General features: G+C 32.2%; 1 protein-coding gene across 1 annotated transcript in view; it reads right to left on the bottom strand.

Annotated features, from left to right (window-relative positions):
• The window catches only part of LOC143389641 (A-kinase anchor protein 9-like), a 133,562-nt gene that overhangs the window by 68,229 nt on the left and 47,220 nt on the right, over nt 1-18,113 (bottom strand). Inside the window, 3 exon segments of the mRNA XM_077108363.1 lie at nt 4,786-4,963; nt 6,661-6,874; nt 14,473-16,833. Coding sequence (XP_076964478.1) covers nt 4,786-4,963; nt 6,661-6,874; nt 14,473-16,833 — 2,753 coding nt within the window.

Below are 18,113 nucleotides of genomic sequence, written 5' to 3'. Positions count from 1 at the left end.
AAAAAGCATTTGACAAAATAAAGCACCCTTTCATGTTTAAAACACTAGAAAAACTAGGGATAGTAGAAACAAATCTCAACACTGTAAAAGCTATACATGCTAAACCCAAGACCAAAATCATTCTAAATGGAGAAAAACTGAAGGCATTCCATCTACGAACTGTAGAAAGACAAGAATACCTTTTTTTTTTTTTTTTTTTTTTTTTTTACCACTTGTATTCGATATAATCCTGGAAAGTAGCCAGGGCAAGTAGACAGAAGAAAGAAATTAAAGGGATACAAATAGAAAAAGAACTCAAATTATTACTATTTGCTGACAATATGATTCTATATTTAGAAGACCTAAAAAATCCACCAGAAAACTTCTAGAATTAATGAATGAAATTCAGCAAAGTAGCAGGATATAAAATTAACAACCATACATCAAATGCATTCCTATATATCAGTGATAAAGCCACTGAAAAAGAAATTAGAAAAACTACCCCATTCACAATAGCGTCAAAAAATAAAATAGAATATTTGGAATCAATCTAACAAAAGAGGTGAAAGACCTCTACAGTGAAAACTACAGAACATTAAAGAAAAAAATTGAAGACCTTAGAAGATGGAAATATCTCCCATGTTCTTGGATAGGCAGAATTAACATTGTCAAAATGGCCATACTACCAAAAGCATTATATAGATTTAATGCAATTCCTATTAAAATTCCAATGACATTCTTTGTAGAACTAGAAAAAGCAATCATGAAATTCATTTGGAAAAAAGAGACCCAGAATAGCCAAAGCAATCCTTAGGAAGAAAAGTGAAGCAAGAGGCATCATAATACCAGAACTTAAATTATACTACAGAGCCATAACAGCAACAACAAAAAACAATGGGATGACACTGGCACCAAAACAGACACATAGACCAATGATACAGAATAGAAGACATAGAGACAAACCCATATAAATACAGTTATCTCATACTAGACAAAGGTGACAAAAATACTCACTGGAGAAAAGATAGCCTATTCAACAAATGGTGCTGGGAAAACTGAAAATCCACATGAAGCAAAATGAAATTAAACCTCTATCTCTAATCTTGCACAAAATTCAATTCAAAGTGCATCAAGGATTTAGGCACTAGAACAGAGACCATGCATTTAACAGAAGAAAAAGTAGGTCCTAACTCTACCATCTCAGCTTAGGAACTGACCTCCTTAACAAGATTTCTAGAGCACGAGAACTATAAGCAAGAATCAATAAAAAGATTCAAACTAAAATGGTTCTTCACATCAAACAATCAATAATATGAAGAGAGTGCCTACAGAATGGGAGAAAACCTTTACCACACATACACCTCAGAGCATTAACCCCCAGGATATATAAAAAACTCAAGAAACTTAACACCAGGTGCTGGGGTTGTGGCTCAGTGGTAGAGTGCTTGCCTGGCATGTGTGAGGGACCTAGGGTTTGATTCTCAGCACCACATATAAATAAATTTTAAAAATAAAGATTCATCAACAACTAAAAAAAAAATAAATAAAAAACAATAAAAACACCAGAAAAACAAACCAATCAATAAATGGGCTAAGGAACTGAACAGACACTTCACAAGACATACAATCGATCAACAAATATGTGAAAATGCATTCAACATCTCTAGCAATTAGAGAAATGCAAATCAAAACTACAATGAGATTCTATCTCACTCCAGTTAGAATGGCAACTATCAAGAATATGAGCAACAGGCCTAGGGACATAGCTCAGTTGGTAGACTGCTTGCCTCACATGCCCAAGGCCCTAGTTCAATACTCAGCACCACAAAAAAAAGAAAAAGAAAAAATATGCAACAATAAATGTTGGCAAGCATGTGGGGGTAAAAGTACACTCATACATTGCTGGTGGGACTGCAAATTGATGCAACTACTATAGAAAGCAGCATGGAGATTCCGAAGAAAACGTGGAATGGAACCACGATTTGACCCAGTTATCCCACTCCTAGGTTTATACTCAAAGGGCTTTAAATCAGCATAATACAGTGATGCAGCCACATCATGTTTATAGCAGCTAAATTCACAATAGCTAAACTACAGAACCAACCCAGGTGTCCTTCAACAGATGAATGGATAAAGAAAGTGTGATATATATCTTCCCAATGGAGTATTACTCAGCCTTAAATAAGAATGAAATTATGGCATTTGGTGGCAAATGGATGGACCTGGAGAATATCATGCTAAGCTAAATAAGCCAATCCCAAAGAACCAAAGACTGAATATTTTGTCTGATATGCAGATACTAATTCACAATGGGGTGGGGGGTAGGGAAGAATAAACATATTTTGGATTAGACAAAGGGCAATGAGGGGAGGGGAGGGTTATGAGGGAAGAAAGGATAGTAGAATGAATCAGATATTATTACCCTAGGTACATATATGATTACATCACATATTCTACATCATGCACAACCAAAGAATGAGAAGTTATAATTCATTTATGTATAATATGTCAAAATGCATCCTACTGTCTTAGATAACTAGTTAGAAGAAAAAAAAATTGTTAGAACTAAAAAAAAAATAATTAGTTATTGAAACTACATATATAGAAATAATAGTTCATTAAATTTGATTTGTCTAACATTACCCAACTGGTATGTGGTAGATCTGAACATGAGTTATTTTAAATAAAAACAGTAGTTCTGAAAAAAAAGAAGAGGGGTGAGGATGTGGCTTGGTGGTAAAGAGCCCCTGAATTCAATCCTGATACAAATATATATATATATATATATATATATATATATATATATATATATATATATATATATGTGTGTGTGTGTGTGTGTGTATGTATGTATGTATATAAATATATATCTAAGATATATTACTGAGTTAAAAAAGCTTGTAAATTCTCACTTGCATTAAAAACCTGTTTTAACATATATGTCTATATAAATAGGAAAATGTCTGAAAGAATACATATCAAAAGTAACAATGATTGCTTATATTGGAAATGAAGTGTGGCAACAGTAAAGAGAAGGTTCTTAACTTACAGTTAGTTTAATTTTAACTTACAATCAGTTTAATTTTAATTTTATCTACCCACATATCTTTTGGTATGTATGTCTAAATTCTGTATTGTCATATAAGCATTCACTACTTTGTAACAATGTTTTCTTAAAATGTCTAATCTTATAACAATAAGGTAAGATTAGTATTTAGAAATCATGTGGATTTAGAATATATCAGTGACTTAAATAGACAAAGATAAGCTTAAATTCCTAGGCTGGGGTTGTGGCTCAGTGGTAAAGTACTTGCCTAGTGTGTATGAGGCACTGGGTTCAATTCTTAGCACTGCATGTAAATAAATAAATAAATAAAATAACATCTAATAAAAATGTTTTTTAAAAAGGCTTAAATTCCTTAATTGAAGACAAACAAAATGAAACAATACTTCCTCTAAATTTATATACATTTGGATACATAAATTACATACATACATTATTTATATACACATATACATGCACACACACAATGATTATAATGTATGCGTACATATAAAACAAATAATTTTAAGAAAAAATGAAGTAGAAAAGTAAGCAACAGACTCTTTGGGGACGATTTTAATTTATGTAAGAACATGACATCTAAGTAAAGATCCAAAAGAGATGAGGGTGTGGGCATACAAATACCTGGAGAATAATCATTCTAGGTAGAAGAAAAAGCCAATGAATCCCTAAAGCAGAAGCGTACTGATATGTGATATATTTGAGGATCACAGTGGGGATGTATGAGGTTTTTTTTTTTTAATCTTTTAAAATTGTTTTTAGTTGTCAATGGACCTTTACTTAATTTATTTATATGTGGTGCTGAGAATCAAACCCAGGACCTCACACAAGCCAGGCAAGCGCTTTACCGCTGAGCTCCAACCCCAACCCCATGGGATTATATGGTTTGAGAACAGTAAGTGATAAGAAAGTCAGTAGGAAATGAAAGTCAAAGATGTCATGGTCCTCAGGTCTAGTGAGACTGTAAAGAGCAGAAGAGGATTAGAGTAACATGATGTAACTGAAAATATAAAAGCAAAGGTTCTGGCACTTGTGTTGACTATATAGAGAACAGACTGTAAACAGAAGTTAAGTAATCCAGGTGAAACACACAACAATGGCAGGGACCAGTGGAGCAGTAAGGAGTGGCACAATTTTGATGTACTTTGAAGGTTAAAAAAAACCAAGATTTTTTCATAGAATGGCAGAGAGTTATGACAGAAAGGAGTCAGGATGGATGAAGATGGCTACAGAAGGAGAAAATTTTAGAAGATCCTGATCCAAGAAAACATACATAGTGGTAAATGAAGATCATTTCTTCTCTCCTCATAGATCAGGGTTCTATTTGGGACATGATGAATTTGAGCATTAGACAATCAAATGGAGTATATTCAAGTCATAGTGGAATGATCATACTTAGATTATTTAAGTATTCACCACATCAACATATCAAAGCCTAGGCATAGAATAAACAAGTAAATATCTACTACCTGACTTATTTTAATTCAGAAAATAGATTAATAATAACATCTTCATAAAAGTATAAGTAAAATTCCTATAATAAAATGTCTTTGGTTTATACCAACATTTATTTCACACATTTCAAAGATACAGAATTATATCCTGCTCTTATTTCTTAAAAATGTTACATCCTATCTCTTTGTTAAAGTTATATTTTATTCTTAAAATAACCATTCCAGATGATACTATCATTGTTACTAAGCTACAAATACTGCTGAATGAAGTTTTAAGTAAATAGATACCTTGGGTCCACCATGGCCTCACTAATGGCTTGAAGCTTCTCCTGTAGAGAATAAATTTCTGCCCTATGATTTTCTTCAGTTTCTTTCAATTGTTTGCGCAAAAAGCATATGAAGTTTTCTAATTCTTGAATTTGTTCTTCAAGTTGTTTAATTTTTTTGGTATCTTTCAGAGAAGATAACAGGAAGAGAAGACAATACACATTTCAATACAAACTTCTCAGTGAAATAACAATCATTTTATTTCAATGTATAAAAATATTTATTCTTTGAAAAATGTTTTGAGTGAAACTCAGGTTTTAATTTGACTCATTCTGACTGATGAAAACAGTGTGATTCAAGATCATTTCTCCTATTTTTATGGTATAGTATCTCTAAATTCAACAATTTTATATCTTTAAAACAATTCAGAAACATGAAACAAAAGAAGGGTTGAAAAGGGACCAGAGGAGAGTAGTTAACACCTTTCACTTTCCTCTTTTATTTTTATTTCTTAAAAAATGCTGATAATTAATCACTAAACTAACTTTTTTGCCAATTAAATGAGCCATTAGTTAACATGCAATTTGGGAAATAGTGGACAGACTACCTCAAGAAGATATCAATTTAAAAAAATACAAACTTAAAATATTACTATATTCAAAGAACCCCTGAAGTGAAAAAGCATGGTATTATCTGATATGCTTGAAATTCTATTCTGTTCACCAAAGCAATTCCAATAATAAAACTCATTCCTAAAAGCAAAAGTGAAGGCCTAGAGATACCTTGAACACAAAAAGTCTAGTTAACTGGCCAAATAATCATGAAATAAAAACATTAACTGTGACTAATTGTTTATGGTTCATTGTATGGTCCCTTAACATTGTTACTTCCCATTATTCCATCTTGGTCTTTTAACTCATTCTCTAGTTTCCCCTGATAACTCATTCTTGTCCTTGACCTCTTGTCCTTGACATTCATGCTGATTATAAATCTTTACCTCATAATTAAATTTTTGTCCCGGGTTTCAGACTTCTATTTTCAACTAACTCCTATATATTTTTTCAAAGTCAATAAGTATTCTATTCTTAACTCAATATATTTAAAACTGAATTATTGTTTTTTTCACAAATTGGTTCCTTTCTATGACTAGAACCATACTCTAGTTTCTTAAGCTAGAAACTTGGGTATCATTCTTAATTTCTGCTAACATTAACAACAAACTAGAACCTAACTCTAAGTGTTGAACTTAACTTTCTCTCATACTCAATTCAATCTGGCTGGTCTTCCCATCAATAATTTCATCCCTTCCAACTGATCCTAATGGTATCAACTTAAAATAAAAATCTTATTGTTACTCCCACTATTTAAAATCCTGCTGTAGGTCTTATCACCAATAGCATAAAACATAAGCATGTTTCATCAGAGTACATAAAACCTTTCCTAATCAAGCTCCTTCCAATCTCTCCAGTTTTATCTAGCTAACACAACCTGAACTCCCAGTTCTCCCAAATGGATGCAATCTTAGATAGAGCTCAATGCTTAAGACTCCATAGCCTTCCCCAAATTTCCAACCCAGTTACTCCTACCCATACCCCCACGCTACTCATCTCCCCAGGAAAGACAAGACTCTTTTTTCTCCCTCCATTCTTTACATTTCAGAAATTTTCAGTGTATTTTATATATGCTTTCCCAATGGATTACAATTTCCTATGGGAAAATGACTCAGTAATTTTAGTTTTCTCTAGCACTTAAATGAATATCCAATGATTATATGAACAAATAAGACTAGGGCTTAGATACACAAGTCACCTTCCCCTGTGAGTTCTAAGGACAGAATTATGAAATGGTGGACTCTAAGTGATGCTTCATGGTAATTATAAGTCAGAAACTATTTACCTATTTCTTGTGTTTTTACATTCTGTAGTTCTAACTGGTACATTTTCTGAAGTTCCTTGATCTTTTCCTCTTGAGCAGAAATAAGCTCCTCTTTAATATTGCAAAGAGCTTTATCTTTTTCATTTTCCATATATTCACAAACCTGATCCACGTGAGCTGAATAAACCAGTGAAAGGGATATGCACTGAGCTTCCATCTGTAGCCTTAAATCATTCTGAAAGTGTATATTAGAAAAATTTAAAATAATTTACTATAAAATAATTTGCTTTTTGCATATACTAAAATAAGAGGAGAAATAAATTATAGTTTAAAACTTCATAAGAGAACAAATGACATTTTTTTCTTCATTCTTCGTTCAGTTATACTGAGCTACTTCTTTTTTCAAGGAGAGTAGTATCATTACCTCAATTTTAGAGCAAATTTTGATATTTGGTATAGCTTATGATTTGTCCATATTGGAGAGTCTTTATTCTGACTGTACGGGACTGCTCCCTACAGAAACAAGTTGCCTCTGCAGGAAACAGCCTAGAGCCTCAACATTTTAGGATGTTTAAAGGCGAAAACCACATCCAGATTGACTTGGCAACCAGCAAGCAAGCAAGCAAGAAGTAGTACAGAAGCAGAATAAAGCCATAAGCGAAACAGTGCAATGTCTTAATCAAATTTTCATCTCATTCATTTCTCCTGGGATTTTTTCATAATCATAATCAAAAGAGAAATGGATCAAAGTGACCCTAGTTGAATATAAATTAAAGAATGGCTACTAACATCTAATCAATTATTCCCCAGAAAGGTACACTGCCCAAGGAAAATGGGAACCAAAGAGAACAATTTTACATTGTGTAAGAATTGCTATTTTGTATTGTAAGTAGGCTATGCTAGGCAATTAGTAATGTGGTAGAGTGATGGGGCTTTCCTATGGGAGAAGCTCTTCTTACGTAATATGGAGTCTCAGGGTAAAATGAAGTCTGTTTGGTCATTGCTTATATAGCCTGTCCTATAACATTCTCCACTGGTTTTATGGAACTAATCAAATCATTAATTAATCATCATTGGTTTACAGCTACTGTAGTGAGTATGGAGGACCATCAGTTTTACAGAATGTATTTTTTGTTTTATATATCTTATTAAATAAACAGTTAAAGATTCAGGGTCCAATTAAAAACCCTAAGAGGACTAACAGCAATAGATCGGCTACAGCTGTGTAAGAGTAGTTAGCCAAGGAGACCAGAACAAATTTTCATACCAATTTCTCTCATGTTGTCTTGGCTCTTCCTTATCTTTCATTTTTATTTTCAAATAATATTTTATTTTCATGGCACTGGGAATTGAACCCAGGGGTTCTCTCTACCTGTGAGCGACATTTCCAGCCCCTTTTTTTCAATATTTTCATTTTTATGTGGTGCTGAGGATTGAACCCAGTGCTTCACATATGTGAGACAAACGCTCTGCCACTGACCCACAATCCCAACCCCAGCCCTTTTTGAGGCAAGGTCTCAACAAGTTGCCAAGGTTGGTCTTGAACTTAGAACCCTCCTCTGCCTTAGCCTCCCAAATAGCTGGAATTACAGGCACGCACCACCATGCCTGGATTTAAAATACTATTTTAAATATGGAAAAATGCAAGCAATAAACTCAAAACCCAAATTAACAAGTACTATAACATTTTCTCTATTTTTTTCATTCCCTGTATTCCCCATACACTTCTATGTTCTCATCACTCCTTTCTCACAGGCAACCATTATCATAGTTTGGTACAAATCCAGTCCAATTCTTACATTATCACTTTTCATTACAATACATTTTGCATTCTCAATGCACTGTATATTTTGTATTTTTATGGACTTACACAAATGATATTAATTTTACAAGTTTATTTTCTCATTCAATATGACTCTGGTATTATTCCATGTAGGTAACGGGGGGTTTAATGTCCAGTACCACAAACAAACAAAAAATTAACAGCATGTAGGCAACAGGTTAATTCATTTTAACTGTGGTATTATGACTATACCAAAATTTTTCCATTTCCTTTCAGGAGATAAATTGGTTTATTCCTAATTTTTGGATAAATGTGCTAATTTCTTTCTAATTAGTGGTTCTTAAATGTAACATGCATCAGAATCACTTGGAATGCTTATTAAAACAGGTTACTTTAGAAACCTAACCCCATCTCCACAGTTTCTGTTTCAGGAGAGGTCAAAGAGCTATGAATTCTAACCCATTACCAAGTAATGCTGTGCTTCTGGTCAGGAACCCCACTTTGAGAACTACTTAGAAATATAACTGCTAGGTCACAGATAGTGCATTTTTAACTGTGCTAGATTTGATCAAATTATTTTTATATAACAGTACTAATTTACAATGCTACCAGAAGGTTGAGTACTTATATACTCACATCCTCACCATTCTTTATATCAGACTAACTTCACCAACCTAATGGGTATAAAATGGTATTTTATTTTTACACTGAATAGTAAGGTTGAAAGAATATTTTCATGTTTATTAGATACTTTGATTTCCTATTCAGGCACATGTCTTTCACATCTTTTTCCCATTATTATTTTGTTTTTGGACCTCTTGTTACATTAATTGTTCTTTCTATATTCTTGATAGCTTTTGTTTGCAACTTACATTCATGGCAAATATCTAGTCCCAGTCCTCAAATCTATTTTACATTATTGTTTTTAAAAGATACAATAAAATTTTTAAATCTTTTCCCATGCTTTGTCTTTATTAAAAGTTTTCCCTATCTTAAGATTCTATTTTCTTCTTATGTGTACATTTTTAACCAACCTGATTTTTTTCCCTAAAGGGACAATGATCTAATTCCCTAACTTCTAACCTCTAGTATCAAAAGTCAATTGTGCTCAAAACAATTTTGTTTTTTTTTCCTCCCAAACAATTTTGAATACTCTAAGCTTCTTCTGCTAATTTGGTTTATTTTTTTATTTCCTCTGTCTCTGCTCAAATATCATCTCATCAAAGTAGTCTTCCTTGACCTACCCTATGCAAAAAAAGCCCTACACTTAGGGAGATCTTATTCTTCTTATCATACTGTAATTTTATTCATAGCACTTAAGACCACCAGAAATATTTGTCTGTATTTTCTAATGTTCATTTAAACCCTAAAAAGTAAACTTTATTCTTCCTTGATCATTTTTATTCACTGTTAAATTATGAATGACTTGAACAGTGCCTGGAATGTAGTAGAGATTCACTAAGTGATTCATTGATTTGTAGGGCCTTCTTGCTAAATTTTTACAAGATACAGATCTGTTCTGGGCTTTTCATTATATTCTACTGATCTACTTAACCATCCTGACATTAAACCATATTGTTTATAATGATTTTGTAATAAGTTTTGATAACAAATACATACTTTTAAGATTGTCTTGAGTATTCTTGGCTATTTACTCTTCTATATCAATTTTAGAATCAGTATTCCACATTCATTAAGAAACCTTATTGTAATTTTGACTAGAATTATTAATTAGGAGAGAACTGATATTTTTCTTTGTATCTTTCCATTATGGATATGATATGTATTAGCACACAGTCAGGTCTTTGTGTCCTTCAATATTTTATAATTTTCTTAACAAAAACTCAAAACATCTTATTATCTTGGTTTTAAAGTTTTGCCTGATCTGTTCATATTTTTTCTCATTTCCTATTCTTGTCATATTGCAAGAACTGGAGAAGCATTCACTAAGAACTACAAAACCATGTTGCAATAGTAATGTTGACAATGGGTATGTATCCTAGTCCTATACTTGATTCTAATGGAAATGCTTCTAAATTTCACCATCAGAAATATAATCTGTCAACATTTTGATGAAAATCAGCATCATGACTAGAAAATTTCCCTGCTATTCCTGATTTCCTAAAGCTTTTTTTTAACTTATAAATGGGTTGTCAAATTTTTTATGTATTTTTTTCTGATATGCACTAAAATAATCATGGATTTTGTCTTGCTACATAAAAATGTAGAGATTACAGTCACAGATTTTTTTTTTCAAATGTTTAACTATTTGTCCACTCTTGGTATAACTTGCTAATATTTTATTTGGAATTTCTGCAACTACACTTACAAGTTAGATTACTCTACAATTTTATTTTCTTTACAATTCTTATCAGGACTTCATATTAATATTGGCCTTCTAAGGTGAACTAAGTGGTTTTTCTTCTTTCCTTTCTTCTTCCATTCTCTCTTTAATCCTACTTTAGTGGACAATTACACTTTTGTTCTTGGAGAGTTAATAAGAATTACTTGTAAAATGGTCTTAAGTCTAGCATTTTGGTTTGAGATGAGGCAAAAGGGAAAACTTCTGACCACTACTTCAACTCTTTAATGATTATTGACTTTTTCATTTCTATTTAATGGTTATTTGAACTTATTCATTTCTATTTGCATTAGTTCTGGTAGTTTATATTCTTCCAGAACACCATTTAGAGTTTGCTTATATTTTCAAATCTATTGGCAGAGATTATTTGTAGCATTATTTATGACTTTTAAAATTTCTTGTGGTACCTGTACTTATGTCCTTATTTCATTCTTAATTTTGCTTATGTGTTTTTCCCCCCTTGGTCATATTTTTGGAGATCTAATACCTGTAAATAAACTTTTCAAATAATAAACCTCCAAAGTTCTTAAAAATTTCCCCACTTGTTTATTACAAGTTCTCTTATTTTTTGCTCTTTATTTCCTTCCTTCTACTTCCTTTGAATGTAGATATTCTTGACACTTTTCTATGCTGTTGAATACTTAACTCATTTCAATATCTCATTTATTAAATTGATAATATTTAAACCTAAAAATTATTTTTTACACATCATGTTACATACATTCTACTTTTTTTAAAAAAATATTCATGTCTCTCCTTGTGCATTTACTCTTCCAGATGAACTATAAACCAATTAAGTCAAATTTCTGTAACTTTTTAAGTTGGATAAATCTAGAGATAACTGACATTCTATAATATAAAAAATTGCCCACTCAGAAATGAGACTTTCATTTATTCAAATATTTTTCATTAAAGTATTCTAATTTTATTTATATTGGTCTTACATATTTTTGGCTAATTTTGACATTTATTTTACATTAGGTTTTTTGGATTTTTTGCTTAGATTATTTTTCTCAATTTCTTAATTACACCTGTGAATTATCTACTTCTATTTATGCCATGTATCTTTTTATCTTTGGAATGGTTAGGGCTTATAGAACAATGCTAAATAGCAAGCGACAAAAGCTATTCTGATTTTCATTCTAACATGAAGGCCTATCCTGATTCACAGCTGATTCTTGATAAAGCAGCTTTGTTTATTTCCCCTATTCACCCCTCATTCATCCATTCATAAAACATTATTAACTGCTGATCATGTGCAAAACATTATTCTAGGTACTAGGGATATAGTAGCTGTCTATATAGCCTATACAGTAGTGTCTCTTCACTCACAGAACTGATATTATGGTTCCTCTTGAGGTTTCTAAGCTCCAGTAGATGTTTCTAAGCTCAGTATCTCCTCCAATACCAATAATTACCTCCAATTGTAAACACACACACTTGAATTTATGGCTTCTCTCAGCATCAATAACTAGCCAATATCTATAATGTTCCTGCCACTCCTTATTTCTTGCACCCCAATGTTGAAAAGACTCTTTGATAATCTGGAATTATACTCCAAAACTATTCATTTCTTTCTTTTCAGTTAAAAAATTATTTTTTTTCTTTTTCTTTTTTCTTTTTTGGTACTGGGGATTGAACTCAGGGCACTCGACCACTGAACCACATCTCATCCTTATTTTGTAGTTTATTTAGAGAGACGGTCTCACTGAGTTGCTTACAGCCTCACTGTTGCTGAGGATGGCTTTGAACTCACTAGCCTCCTGCCTCAGCCTCCCTCAGCTGGGATTATAGGCGTTTGCCACTGCAGCTGGCCAGTTAAAAATTCTTAACAGCCACATTTATTTTGGTTTCAGTGAGATATATCTGCTCTAATTACTAAGTTTAATACTGAGAGTAGGAGTATTTTGTTGCCTCTGCAGTATTTCAGACAAGTAAACAGGATCACTATGTAAGTCACCGCTCAATTTCTTCTGTGAGCTTCCCTCCACCTGCATACATACCTTACTCCCCCCTCTGTATCAATGATGGGGTTTATTTTAGTAATGATAAATGGGAGCAATTTACAGACTTGCTTTTCTTCACTTTGTTTAGTTAATTTCAAGGAGAGAGTAAACACCATTGCAAGTATCTTCAATACAGAAACAAAATTCCTATTAAGAAAATTTCACCAATTTGACAAATGTACTTCAAATTCAGGTCTTCTTCGAATAATGCTTTTTAATAAAATTTAAATTATGTCTGACATTTTTTAGGAGTAATCACCACCATTTATAGTTTTAAAAACAATTTGCAATATTTAACATAGCAATAGTAGTTAAGCAATTTGAATTTCTTGGGTCTATTCAAGTTATTAAAAACTTAAAGTATGACCACATTTGATAAGATCATCAACATGAACATGTCATTAGAAATAAAAACAGAAAACTTTCGGATGACTTCCTATTGTACTTAGGGATAAAAATCTAAACTTACAAAGTCTATAAGGGGCTCCCTATGATTGAGTTTCTTCTTCTTCAAATTCTTCTCAAACTCAACTACATAGGCCTTCAATTCGGTTCCTCAAATTTACTCATGGTACAACTGCTCTAATTTTTATAATGTAGCCTCTTCCCTCTCATTCGAATCTCAGTTCAAGTGTTAATTCCTCCAAGCTCCAGACCACCACCCACCTCCACCCATCATTCTCAATTTCTTTTGTGAGCTTCCCTGTTTTATTTTATCACAATACCATGTTTTATTTCTTCATAGACTGTTAAAAATATTTCTGTCTTATTTTCACATTTATTACCTGTCTTTCCTCACTGAAATATATACTCCTTAACTTCTTCTCTCTTTCAACACTAAACTCTTATATCTGCAAAAGATATTTATTACCTAAGTTTTAGAAACACATAAGTTTATTTAGCAGGCTACAGTTGTGGCTCAGTGGTAGAGAGCTTGACTAGCATGTGTGAAGCACTGGGTTAAATTCTCAGCACCATATTATAAATAAATAAAATAAAGGTAAAATGTCCATCTACAGCTAAAAGATGTTTTTAATTATAAAAAGTTTATTTAGCATTATCATACTGAAGATACACATCAGACTTTTCTGTTATTTCTAATATGAATAGCTGACATAAAAGGAAATAACCTATTATTTTATGTGTTTTATTTCTTTAGCTGTACAGAGAATTAATACTATTTTTTTTCCTCCTCAGGTATAAGACTCAAAAAACTCTAGGGCTTAAGTGTTTTTCTTGCAAAAAGGAAAAAGAATTTATAACTATTGAACAACTGCATAAGGTTCTAAAACACTCAAGAGTTTGTTTACAATTGTGGAACCTTGAAAAAGACCAGTATGAAATAAAAACTCTAAAAGTCTTTGAAATTGCAACAAAATACTAAGTTATAAAATCAATAACTTTTGTAAAGTTGAGATTCTAAACAATATTATTTAAATTATTGTCTTTACAAAGAAAATAGTGCTTTATTTCCTGAGCAGAATATATAGTAGATTAGCTAAAAGAAAAGCAGTTTAAGAAAAAAAATAGGAAAATTAAATGATAAATGATAGATCCAAATGAGAATTACATGATTCACTTTCATTTTCTTTTATAAATTTGTTTTAAGAAGGTGAAAACTCTTTTTAGCATGAAATATACATTTTCACTGTGTTATACCATATGTAAATAAGTAAATATACCTGTTCTGATTTAAGTACATAAAGTTCCTGATGGAGTTTATCGTTTTCACTTGATTGATCTGTCCCAGGTGAGGACTCATTTGTTACTGATGGTGAAAATAACTGTTCTTGCTTGCTTTCTCTTCTAATAGCCACATTTTCAAAAGAAATTTTCTCTTCCACTACTGTTTTTGATTCTTCTCCAAAATCTTCACCTACATTAGATAATGATCCTTGAGAATCCTTGTTTATAATAGTTACTATTTCATCTTGTAAAGAACTTAAATGAACATCACATATGTTTATATTTTCTGCTCTATGATGGTTAATTAGGAGTTCTAGCTCTTGAAACCTCAATAGAATTTTCTCTTTTTCTTGCTTTAAAGATTTGACTTCTTCACTGAGAAAATTAACCTCACCATGTTTCTGTTTTAATTGTTCAGAGAGATCAGACAGTTTCTCTGACAATTCTAGCTTTTCTCGCTTGGTTACCTCAAGTTTTTCCATAAGTTCTGTTGTATCTTTCTCAACAACTTCACAGATTTCTAATGGCTCTGCAACAAAAGCTTTGTCAGTATCAAGCATGGCACTTTTCACTTTGATTATAGCTGGATTTATTCTTTGTAAATGAAGCTCTCCATTAAGTGCTTTAAGTTTACTTTTATACTCTAATTCTTGTTTGTTTTTACTGTCTTCTAAATCATCTTTTACCTTGAGAAGGCAAGTATACTCCTCCTGTAACTCTTGATAGTTAGCTTCAAAATTTTTTTCAGCAAATGAAAATGTACTTCTTTGCTTTTCAATTTCTTCATTTAGCTGAATACACTGTTGCTTGAGGGCCTCATTCTCTTTTGTAAGCATTTCCATTTGTTTTTGCCAGCTGCAATCTTTGGATATGGACTTGCTGGAGTCAATGAAAATCAATTTTTCTTCTTGTTCAGCAGGAACATAAATTTTCAACATGTCCTCAAAAGCTTTATTCTCATTTTTAAGAATGTTATTTTCTGCTTCAAGTTGTGAAAATTTTTCTTTAAGGTCATCCTCTTTTTCCTTTATTTGTTTCTCCAATAATTCAATTTTAAGTTGTAATTCCTGAACTTCTTGTTCAAGCGTACCTTTTTCTTTTTTTTCTTGTCTTAATATTTCAATTTCCTTTTGGAGTTCATGCATCTGAAGGGTCATTTCTTCTGATTTTGAATCCATGATGGACTTCTGTAAATCTTTTAGTTTTGAAATTTCCAAAACCAACTGATTCTGCTTAGTTATCAAATTATCTTTTTCAAATTGCATTGTTTCCATCTTTTGACTCATTTCGTTTTGTAAGCCATCTAACTTCTGTTTATAGTGAATGCCTAAGCTATCTTTAAGTTTTTCAATATTTATTCGATGTTCAACTTCGAAATCATCTTTTAGTTTCGAAAGTTCTTCTTCATGACTAAATAGGAGCTGTGTTCTCAGCCTCTCTAATTCAGCTTCTTGTGATTCAGCCATTCTGTCTAATGCAGCATTTTTTCCTTTTTCCAACATTTCAAGTTTTATCTTGTAATCTGTAACTTCTGCTTCATGTTTTAACTCTAGTTCTTTCCTAGATTCAGATGCCAGAACTATCTCAGCTTTTAAAGCTTCCACTGTACTAAGGGACTTATGTGCTTCATTCAGTTGACTTTCTTGTTCAGCTATTATCATTCTAGCTCTCTGAATTTGGTCCCTTAAAAAGTTCAATTCTTCAAAAAGGTCATCAAGTTGTCTCTGCAGAGTAGATTTTTCTCCTGAAATTATTCCTAGTTCTTCTTGGAGTTTTTCCTTTTGCGCATTAGCATCTTGTAATTTCATATTCAGTTCATTTATTGCCACGTTCATTAACTTTATTTGATCTTCATTAATTGTAATATTTAAATGTGATTTTAAGACACTCTCAATTTCTTCCTTATGTTGTGCTTTAAGTTCCTCTATTTGTGACATGTGTTGCTTTATTAACTCTTGTTTCATCTGTACTATCTGCTGCCCATACATTTCATCCATCTCTGCTCGGAGTTGTTCTAATCTTTTCTGCATTTCTTTTTCCACCATTTTCTGTACCACATCAGATTCAAACTGGCTATCTGTGTAATGACGTCTTTTCTGAAGGTCTTCAACTGTACCCATTAATTGTTTTATTTCTTCAGAACATTGTCTTTCTTTTTGCTTAGAATTAGCCAGCTCTAATTTCATACTTGCAATTTGTTCTTGTAATTCTCTCATTAATTTTTCAGTGGCTGTGACTTGATCCTTTAGCTCAAGATTCTTTTTTTCTTCTTCTATTATTCTTATATTTAATGCCTGGATGATCGCCTCCTTTTCTTGTAATTCTTTTTTATTTGACTTTTCTACTTCATCTTGTTCCTTTAGAAAGAAAAGAAAATGAAAATATAAGAATGACATTTTTAGCTTCTGGCAACTTCTTATGGGTGTCTCCTTTTTATAAAATTCTATAAAAAACAACTGTTGGGCCTGCCCCCCCCCCCAATTTTTCCCAGTACAAGAAGACCTAGGACTTATCTACCTGACAGTACATATGAGCAAACAATATAACAGTTTTACCCTTCTTGGGAAGAAATTTATCTTACATTGTGCTGTGATTAAATATTTAAATTTAAAAATGCAATCTAATTTGCCTAGCATGTGTGAGGCCTTGGGTTTGATCTCTAGCACCACCAAAAAAGCAAAACAAAACAAAATCCAGTCTGATTAAAATATCTATATAAACTATCACATTTTCATTTTTCTTATTAACTGGTCAATATTCTAAATATAAGTATTTCTGATGGCTAGTTATAGTACTACATACTATCTAGACACTCTCAGAAGACACAAAAATATAAAAACCGGTCCTCCCCTGGATTCTCATAAGAAACAAAAAATAAATAAATACCGGTCCTCCCCTGGATTCTAGTGATTTGAAGGTATTTCATGGACAAGTGCTATAAAATGAGAACAACAACAAGAACTAAAGTGGATTCCTTTAAGTCTTCCTTAACTTCATTCCTGGGGTTTTAAGTGAATCAGAAATTTAGGGATATGCAATGCTTAAGTGACTGAACATCAAGTGACACCTAAGACCACTACTGTATATTTACAGCATACCAACTTGGGCTTAGACCCACAGTTCAAACAGAAAGATAAAAGACCATCAGATAATTTTCCCCAGTTCCTATCTTTGGAACTGGAGATTAGGCTAAGACAAGACATATTAACGCATATTCATTAAACAGTGAAGAGCTATAGTCCCAAAGCCAAGGAAATAAGCGAAATCCATATAACTGATGAAAATATAGGTAAGGAAGTAAAGTTATGTTAAGGAGACACGAGTCCTTGCCAAACAAGGACTTCTGGGTGCCTTGAATGAATGTACAAAGAAAATGTAGGCATTGATCAATTGAGTATAGTTCTTGGAAGAAGACCAACACACCATCAACCTTTGAGAAGTCTGATCCCTTTCGAAAAACCATACTGAATGCAGAAAACAATATTGGGAGTTACAGCAAGGAGCATTTAAGAAGTTTAGTGTACAGACATGAACATTACTACTCTGAGATGGATGTAACAAGTTATCTCAACCTCATGCCACTGAACATCTGATTCCTCCAACACCCTTTCATCTAATACTTAATAAACAACTTTTT

The sequence above is a fragment of the Callospermophilus lateralis genome, unplaced genomic scaffold (genome assembly GCF_048772815.1).
Source record: "Callospermophilus lateralis isolate mCalLat2 unplaced genomic scaffold, mCalLat2.hap1 Scaffold_63, whole genome shotgun sequence".
NCBI lineage: Eukaryota > Metazoa > Chordata > Mammalia > Rodentia > Sciuridae > Callospermophilus > Callospermophilus lateralis.
This window is presented reverse-complemented; position numbering and strand designations above follow the sequence as displayed.